At 49.9% G+C, this 9488-nt stretch overlaps 1 protein-coding gene across 1 annotated transcript; it reads right to left on the bottom strand.

Annotated features, from left to right (window-relative positions):
* Positions 1-1793: 1793 nt before the first annotated feature.
* KRT5 (keratin 5) lies at positions 1794-7990 on the bottom strand. Its single transcript, XM_032293180.1, has 9 exons — positions 7051-7990; positions 6256-6470; positions 5394-5454; positions 5186-5281; positions 4885-5049; positions 4403-4528; positions 3904-4124; positions 3082-3116; positions 1794-2476 (listed from the first exon to the last, which is right to left on the bottom strand). The coding sequence occupies exons 1-9, from the start codon at positions 7603-7605 to the stop codon at positions 2157-2159; spliced, it is 1794 nt and encodes a 597-aa protein (XP_032149071.1). The 5' UTR covers positions 7606-7990; the 3' UTR covers positions 1794-2156.
* Between the last annotated feature and the right edge of the window lie 1498 nt (positions 7991-9488).

Genomic DNA, 9488 nt, shown 5'->3' with positions numbered 1-9488 from the left:
ACACAGCCTAAGGGTTAATTCAACTATTTCCATGGGGGAGGCTTCGAACCCTGACAATACAGATTTGAGGCTCTTTGGAGGAATAAATGTATAAATATGAGCAGAGACTCTCCTGCCAAATTATATTTAGAAATCACAAAAGAGAGAGAGAGAGAGAGGCAGAGACAGAGACAGAGAGTGAGAGAAAGAGAGAGAAACCTGGAAACAGGGAGAAGAAACAAAAAATTTTAAAAGTTTCACAATTTGATGCAATGGAAATCCAAAACTCACTAAAATAATTTATACACCTAAAAGATGAAAAGGTGTGCAGATTGTCTTGGTGTCTCCACCACATAAATTCTGAATGTATCTTCACATCTGCTGAAATACAATAATTGACAATTCTTCATGCCCTTAATCCATACTGAAGCTCAAATTATACTTATACCTGGGGATCCTATTAAATTTAAACAAGTTACCCCTGTAATATCAGGGAAGTTATTAAACACAAAATACAGAACAAGCAGATATGCCTCACTTTAATTAGCAAAACTACTGACTTGCTTAAATTTCCCATGATCATAGCATCCTCTAAAATCTCCCACAGTGGGCACGGATAGTTTGACCCAATAAGTCATAAATTAAAATTAAATCAAGTCCTTGTCATTTATAAATTGGTTTGACAAAATGGGACACCATGGGCCTCCCCAACCCCTAGTTAAAATGGCTAATATGCCCTAATGTGAATTAAAACAGGACCTTCAAGGAGTGAATCCCATTAAATAGGATCTATTTAGAGAAGAGTTGGTTATATCCATTGTTTTTTTTTCCATCAACAACCTAATTTGGCCTATTTTTAAACTTGGGGAAAATGAATGATGCCTCACAGTGGATTACCACAACCAACAATATCATGGTCACACCTACTAAGGCTCCACACCCAGTATTACGGAAATTATTGACTTATCCAGTCAGTAGCTGGTAGATATTTTCTTCTTACCGATTTGGCTAATAATATTCTGTTGAGTGCCCATTGCAACAGCCTCTCAGTCACAACTTACTTCCCCCCAAGGGAGCACGACACAGCTTCCCCAGATACTCATGCAGTACCTCAGCATCCCTGCCATAGCATGCAATTTTTGCAGTTAAGTTCTTAACTGCATCTGACTTTCTCCTCCAGGATCACAGATGTAATTAACATTGATGAATCCTCCTCCAAAGAGATGCATTTGATATACTCAGTCAGGACATAGAGATACCAAGGAACTCAGAAAAAAAAGGATATGCCATTGTCCCACAGGTCATGGAAAGTCCTGCCACCTCCATTAAATTTCAGAAATTATTTGGTAAACCAAGAGCTACTCCATCCCTGACACTGTCAAAAAAACAGCTATCGAGCATCTTAGCACCCACAATATTAAAATAGGCACAACATCTTTTAGGTCTTTTGAGGTTCTGAAGGCAACATAGTCTTCATTTGCAAATGTTACGTAAGCCCATATATACTGCTACTTGCAAATCATCCCACCTTGCATAGGTCCCTCTTCAACAAAAGGCTCTAAAATCTGTCTAAATTGCAGTACAATGCACACTCCCATCATTAATCCCTCCAGAGACTCCTTCATTGTAGAGATGTTACAATCTCTGTGCTCCTTGGAGTCTCTGAGCCACCCCTGACAGTCACTTTCCCTCAAATGTTATCTCATTCTCCCTGTGGATCATCAAAAGAACCAATCACATATGGGTATATTGAACCTCATGGTGTCTGTAGGCTGATTGTGAACCTAGAAAAACAATTCTGCACACCAGTTTACATTATAAAAGCATTTTATTGAACAGACTCTGGAGGTAGTTAGAACCAGAACAAAATTTGGGATTGGGGTGGGGATTCTGTTTTGATGATTTAGATTTGGGAAAACTTTGGGTTCTCGTGTCATCAGGGACCATGCTGTGGGAAACCTAAAGGCTGATTTTAAGCAGAATATACAATCTTGGCACGGGAGACCAGGGGCTGGGAATTGGGCTCTCCTGGAAACCAAAGAATGTGGTTCTGTAACCAGCTTGGTCTAGACTACTCTCCAGAAAAAGGAAAAACATGGCTGGAGCAACAGCCTGGAAGAGGCAGTCTCCATGGGCCAGGTTGCTGCCCTTGGGAGGCAGTGACTTGCAGCAGGCTCTTAGCTCTTGAAGCTCTTCCGGGAGGAGGAGGTGGTGGAGACAAATTTGACGCTGGAGCCGCTACCCCCACCACTGCCAAAGCCTACCCCCATGCCTCGGCCGCTGCTTGTACTGAAGCCAGAGCCCCCCACACTGAGCCCACTGCCTAGGCCAGCGCCTCCACTGCTGCTGGAGTAGTAGCTTGTACTGCCACCTCCAAGACCACCGCCAAGACCTCCACCGAGGCCGCCGCCAAGACCTCCACCGAGGCCGCCGCCAAGACCTCCACCGAGGCCACTGCCGCCACCATATCCAGAGGAGACACTGCTTGTGACAACAGCTGCAGGGAAAAGAAGAGAGGACTCAGTGAGACCACCTGCCAGGGTGATCCAGCATGGCCCACTTATTTGATCCTGCTGGTGCTGGAGCACTGTACGGGGCCCCCTTTACAGAGGAGCAAGCAACGCACAGAAGAACTGTCATTTAGTTAAGGTCCCTAAAAAAGTGGGTGAGCGCAAGAGGCAAGGTGCTAGGTACTTTGGGGATCCAGGTACTGAGGGGAGCTGGGTACTACAGGGAGCTAAGTACTGAGGGAGCTAGATACTGAGGGGAGCTAGGTACTAAAGGGAGCTAGGTACCGAGGGAGCTAGGTACTGAGGTGAGCTAGGTACTGGGGGAAGCTAGGTACTAGGGGCAAGGCAAGGGACAGGGTCCAAGATGTGTAGGATGCATGGTTTATCCTTGAAGAGATGAGACATGAGCCACATTGCTTCCTGTCTCAATCTGCCCTTCCCCTCCACCACCCACACCTTACTAAGTGTATTATTATAAATAACCATATGCTGGGATGGGAAATGTTTGGGTATAGAAACAGCAGAATTTTGAGTAGGCGCTAAATATGTCCCATATTATTGTCATTGTTAATGTCTGTTCAAAGCTACTTACAGATGTTGACTGGTCCAACTCCTTCTCCACTAAGCCTGAAAGGGGAAAAATTGAATTAGGGGTTAACAGCTCCCAAAAAGACAGCATTAGTCTATGTAGCTAACTCCCATCCTCATTAGAGTTCAATCCATAAGCCAGGCGTCTGTACGCCCAAAGGCTACTTAAGTTAAAGGAAGGGAGAACTCTCCAAAGGGACTTTCCAATGAAGAGGGATTGACCTAGAAACAAGCTGTCAGGAAAAATTATAATTCACATTCTCCTCCACCCATTTTAAGGAAAGCAGAAGAGATTCTGGGAAATATGATTATGTCAAAAGCAGTTTTTGCCTCATAGAAGTTACATTCCGTGAGAGAACTTGGCGCAGACAGAAATTCCTCAAACAGAAAGTAGGCAATGGGCAGTGTCGAGGTGGAAGCAAACAGGAGTCTGACAACCCAAAGGGAGGTGAGTTTAACTCCGCTGGAGTAAACATGAAAGGCCTCCTGAAAGAAGAGGTACCAGAGGACAAGGGTGGATGGAGATGATGTGGATACTGAGGCTGAGAGAAGAACAGGGGCAAAAGCAGAAAAGGCACAAGGGTCAAGACACGTTTGCCGAGTTGCTCCGGTGCTTGGAGGACAGGCAGCGCCCAGGTGGGGGAAAAGAGCCAGAAAAGTAAGTTGAGGTCAGCTATATGGCCATGAGTCAGATTGAAATAGTATTGATGATGTGTTGTCATCACGCACAAGTCACGGATCACATGTATCTGCGTTGTACACCCCACAGTGGAGCAACTTCGCTTTGTCAACTGAGGGCCATCTTGAGTTCATGCTGTCTGCCCACCTGCACTCCTCGCCCTCCAGCAGCTTGCGGTAGGTGGCGATCTCCACGTCCAGGGCCAGCTTGGTGTTCATGAGCTCCTGGTACTCGCGCAGCAGCCGGGCCATGTCCTGCTTGGCCTTCTGCAGGGCGTCCTCCAGCTCAGCCAGCTTGTTCCTGGCGTCCTTGAGCGCCATCTCCCCACGCTGCTCGGCATCCGCAATGGCATTCTGCAGGTTGGCGCACTACAGATGGAAAGGAGGAGGGTGGGGATGCTTGGGTAGCTGAGCTGGGCCTGAGGTGTCTCCCTCTGAGATTCTGGGTCAGGCAAACTAAACTATCGTGAACCCCAGAGAGAAACCGGCACATTGGTCCTGGTCATCGTGGGTGGCAGGACATTGAAACGCTGGTGCTGGATCTAGCTGCGTGTGATCAGCAAAAGTATAACAAAATAAACAAAACGAAATAGGTGTCCCTTTCAGAGCTCAGGCCCCTTCCTTGCTCTGTTTCAACCTCAGCCTACCTGTTTCTTGACGTTGTCAATCTCAGCTCTCAGCCTCTGGATCATCCGGTTCATCTCAGAGATCTCATGCTTGGTGTTGCGGAGGTCATCGCCGTGCCGGCCAGCTGTCTGCTGCAGCTCCTCGTACTGATGCCGCCAGAAAAGAGAAGAGATTCTGTTCATGTGAGAGTGGGAAGAACTTTCCCAAGTTCACAGGCAGTGAGTACTAAGAGGTAGCAAGTAGTCTGGGGTTGGTTCAGGTTCTCCCAAGGTGGAGCTAGTCTAGTGCCCGTGCTCTCCTGGAGACACTGGTGTGAGATTCAGAGTGAGATTCTTTTTCAGGTCCTTGGGGTTAGATGGAAAATGTCTACAGGGCTGTACCTAAAAAGCATCCCAATGGGCCTCAGCAGGTTCCAGGAGCCACATCCTTAGTGTCGTCATGGCCTAGAATCCTAGACACAGGTCTATCCCCTCAGCCAGGAGATGGTCACCAGAGCACCCACCTTGGTCTGGTACCAGGACTCAGCTTCGGTCCGGCTGCGGTTGGCGATCTCTTCATACTGGGCCTTGACCTCAGCGATGATGCTATCCAGGTCCAGGCTGCGGTTGTTGTCCATGGAGAGGACCACGGAGGTGTCAGAGACATGTGTCTGCATCTGGGACAGCTCCTGCCAGGAGATTTGGAGTCTGTCATCTGGTTCTGTGTTATTTAATGTCCGTTCCATTCAAATCTTCCACTCATTGGGATATGACAACTTGAGGGAAAAAACCCACCCATGTGAAAAATTTAGATAAATTTCTTACCGCATCAAAGAACATCTTCATGAAGTTGATCTCATCCATCAGTGCGTCAACCTTGGCCTCCAGCTCCACCTTGTTCATGTAGGCAGCGTCTACATCCTGGGGAAATGGAGATGGTTGGCACTGCACACGCTGTCACCCTACTTAAGTATGAGCTCCATGCTTAGAGAGCATAGCTACAGGCTGCCAGTTCTCTCCCACCCACACGCACCTTCTTCAGCATCACAAACTCATTCTCCGCAGTGGTACGCTTGTTGATTTCATCCTCATACCTGGTGGTGAAAAAGATGGGAAGTGTTTGTCAGAGGATGAGCAACAGGTAAGGGATCTTTATTACTCAGTCAACTGTGAGCCTGCTTTTGCGGTGGGAAGGGGCTTCTCACTTCTCACAGGCAGAGAGGGAGGGGTCACTAGTAGCATGGGCCTCTGGCCAAGGTCCTTCCCCATTAAAATGCTGTTTTCTCTGTAACTGCCTACCATCTAACAATTCTATTATTGCTGTAATTCAGTTGCTTTGAGCAGATTCCTGCAGAAAAGCTGTGCTGTTTCTCCCCAACTCCATTATCTAGTCAATTCCTCTAGTGTTCTTTTTTGAGCTTTCAGAGGCTTTTTTTAAAAAAAAAGAAAAAAGAAAAAGAAGAAAAGGAACAAAATTAAATCTAGCAGCCTAGTTGCTGGTTCCTAAGATTAAGGAAATTATCTGAGCCACCAAGCTGGGTTATGTCACCAGTTCCTGCTTTGAGACAAATCCATCCAAAGGCCCATGTATGAGCGAGGAAAGCCCCAGAGACCAAGCCTTCCATGAGGGCAGATTTCACCATATAGTGCCAAGGGCACAGAGCATGTTGCTCTGGCTGTTGGCTAAGTTCCTTGCAGAGGGCCTGAGCCTGGGGCTGGAACTTTCTAAAAGTAAGCCTGGCTTGTGTATTTGTTTGTTTTTAGTACTGCAGGTGTCCATGGAAGGTATATCTTCCCAGCCCCCCAGGAAGGCATGGTAGAAGACTGGTTATGAAGCCCATCAAGTGCCAAGAAGACATCCCCCTCCCCTGTGTCCACTCCCCACCCCAACTCACTTGTTCTTGAAGTCCTCCACCAGGTCCTGCATGTTTCTCAGCTCCGAGTCCAGGCGGCCGCGTTCCCCGACGATGCTGTCCAGCTGCCTCCTGAGGTTGTTGATGTACTGTTCGAACAACGGCTCCAGGTTCTGCCTCACGGTCTTGGTTCCCTGCTCCTGCAGCAGGGTCCACTTGGTGTCCAGAACCTTGTTCTGCTGCTCCAGGAACCGCACCTGGAGGGGAGCAGAATTTGAAGATAGAGAAACTTGGAATTCATGTTCTATGATCAATTCACTAAGGTGCCTCCCACCTCATTCTGTCCCCCTAAACCTTTCCTGTGCACGGTGCCTGGTCCGGGATCCCCGGAGGGGAGGTGCAGACTGAGGCACCCAACCTCACTTTTCCAGGGGAGACAGGACACCTATCCAGGGCACAGAGAGCACTAGGATGCTGCTTGGAGCGTGTGTCAGCTCAGTGGTGGCTGCAAAGGCACTCAGGCTGCCACCCATGCACTTGTCTACCTTCCACACAGTCCGCCCCGTTATAAATGGCACGAAATTCATCTCCCTGTCCCACAGTTGTCAAGAGGCCCTTGTGAGCTAACCTCTGAACGGGAAGAAATAACTCTCCCTTCCACACTGCCAGTCTAACTCAGAAAATGTCCACAACTCCAGGGCACAGAAACAAATAGAAACACAGAGCTGTACAACTATAAAGGTATTTGCACAAAGCCAAAATGTCTCCCCTCTTCCTCTCTTTTTGGCATTTATTTCAGACCGACAGTGATTTTTTTTACAAAGGCTCACGGCTTACCTTGTCGATGAAGGAGGCGAACTTGTTGTTGAGGGTCTTGATCTGCTCGCGCTCCTCAGTCCTCACCCGCTGGATGGTGGGGTCGATTTGCAGGTTGAGGGGAGTCAGGAGACTCTGGTTGACGGTGACCTCTTGGATACCTCCAGGGGGGCAGACAGGAAAGCCAGGGCCACCGAAGCCACCTCCAAAGCCGGCTCCACCACCGAGCCCAAAGCCACCACCAGCTCCACCGCCGAAACCAAATCCACCACCGGCACCGCCTCCAAAGCCATAGCCGCCTCCAGCACCGGCACCAAATCGGTTCCTGAAGCTGCCACCACTAGTGCTGATGGATATCCTCTTGGAGCCCCCCAGATTGTAGAGGCTCCGACTGCCATAGCCACCCACTCCACCAGCACCCCCAAGGCTGACCCTACCAAAGCCACCACCACCGCCACCTCCGGACCGAGACACAGAGGTGAAACTGGTGCGGGAGACAGATGGGGTGATGGCAGAGGCGGTGCTGAAGCCACGACTGCCCCCACTCCGGAAGGACACACTTGACTGGCGAGACATGGTGGCTTGTTCCTGGCGGAGCAGGAGAACCTGGCACTAGTAGGTTGTGAGGCGCTAGAGAGAACAGAGCTCAGCAGGACGCAGAAGGTGGCTCTGTTACCCAGGAACCGCGATGCCCCCTTTTTATCCCTTAAGAACTGGGCTGGGCGAGAGAGCTGTCGAGCTGTGAATGATTAAGTGGGCTGGGCATGCCTAGGGGGCAGCTGTGAGCTCACCCGTCACACCTGCACAGTGGTGTGGGGTGCACACGCTTTCTTCCTGGCAGGCTGTGCTCAGTTAGAAATAACCTTGCCTTGCAGCACTGATCTCTTGGCAGCAAGTTGGCAAAGCTGCCAGCAAGTCTCTCTTCACCATAGAGGCTGGGGGCTGTGAGCAGTCCAAGAGGGATGCCAGGAAGTGAAGGGGCGTTGGCATGGCTGCCGTCCTGGGGATTCTTACAGGACCAGGGGTATTGATAAGCATCCAGTACTTACACACTGAGCATCTACCCTTCCAGCTTGGGGAAGCTGTCCATCAGCGGGGGGCAAACGATTCTCCACAGTGATCTGCTCTTACACTTTTCTAGGCATCAGGTTGCTGCAGGGTTTTCCCCTCTGGGAAAGGCAATCTATAGCCTTATATCTTGGTTATGTGCTAGCGGGAAAATAGAGTTCCATCCTTTTCTGCACAATCTCTTTCTTAGGAAAGCACAGCTATCCCAGGGCCCACTGGGCAGATCAGCCTGCAAGGTTCAGGCCTGAGAATGTGGGAAGCCCTCAGCACCCCCTATAAAACACTTTGACCTCTTTAAGGCCAGGTTTATCATTCCATAGCTCCTCCTAACTCAGCATTTTCTCTGCCTTTTGACCTTTTCCTTGCTGTTTGACCTGGGAGGGACACTGTGGGGGGCTTAGCAAACCCAGGGATCCCATGCAATCCCTTAAAAAAGCCCCGAGACTTGGGCTGCTGCATCTCTCTTCAGGGGGAGCTGCTCTGCCGGCTCCCCAGCCCCCCAGGTGTGTTCCGGCAAGCTCTATTCCACTAGGGAAGAAATGAGTCATTGTATGTGTTGACACAGGCCGAAGGCCGCCACAAACACATACCTGCAGGAGCTTCTAGTCTCATCAGGAACATGTTGAGAGTCGGACGGCCTGTTATAACGGCGAACCGCCCTGCTCAAGCAGCGGGACTTGCTCTGCTTTCTCTATGCCACAGCCCAAAGTCTCCTTCGGGGCCAAGGCAATGGAAAACGGGATTCAAAGTCTATCGATTGTCCTGCCAGAAAGGCTAGCTGGAGCAGGCCTGTGGGCCCAGGCAGCTGGCATGACAATCCGTCGGTTGTTTCAGGGAGGGCCCTGTGAGCTCCCCTCTGCAAAGCTTGTCTGTGGGGCTGTGGCACCAGGTGGAAGAAAGGGGGTTTCTCATGAAGCTTTAGCATACATCTGTTCTAAACCACACCCACTCTTTTTGGCAGCAGATTTGAGTGGGGCCACCTCTCTGCTGTCCCCCAAGTAGAAGCAGGGCTCTCAGGCAGGACAATGCTTGGGACATTCAGAGCTGTGGGGGCCCCAGTGGGCCAGAGCTGGAGGTAGGGATGCAATGGGGATGGGTTCAAAGTTTCAGGGAGGAGGGGTTGTGTTCTCAAGAATAGAAGAACAGGACCCAACCCAGGCTCAGGAATCCCTTGCCAGGGCCTGTGGTTGGCCACAAGGAAGCCAAGGCTGTGGGAAAATGATTCCCTGGTGCTGAGGATCAGCAGAAACAGTGACTTCTCACCAGAGGGCTGCGAAGAGAAAGCAGCTGACAGGTCAATCCCAGCAGGCAGACCCATGGCAGGAGCCAGTCTTACAGGTCTTGAGCAAGGAGGTTTGGGTGGCCTCCCTGGCTGGAGCATTTCTGAGACC

This window comes from Sapajus apella, unplaced genomic scaffold (assembly GCF_009761245.1).
Source record: "Sapajus apella isolate SASKATOON/1434 unplaced genomic scaffold, GSC_monkey_1.0 scaffold2, whole genome shotgun sequence".
NCBI classification, from domain to species: Eukaryota; Metazoa; Chordata; class Mammalia; order Primates; family Cebidae; genus Sapajus; species Sapajus apella.
This window is presented reverse-complemented; position numbering and strand designations above follow the sequence as displayed.

What these genes read in the sequence shown, in the direction of transcription:
- KRT5 (XM_032293180.1), bottom strand. Translation starts at nt 7,605, where the DNA reads ATGTCTCGCCAGTCAAGTGTGTCCTTCCGGAGTGGGGGCAGTCGTGGC. An exon ending in CTGGAGGGCGAGGAGTGCAG is followed by an intron (nt 3,117 to 3,903) that starts GTGGGCAGACAG and finishes TTCCCCTTTCAG; the next exon opens with GCTTAGTGGAGAAGGAGTTG. An exon ending in AGTTGGACCAGTCAACATCT is followed by an intron (nt 2,477 to 3,081) that starts GTAAGTAGCTTT and finishes TTTTCCCTGCAG; the next exon opens with CTGTTGTCACAAGCAGTGTC.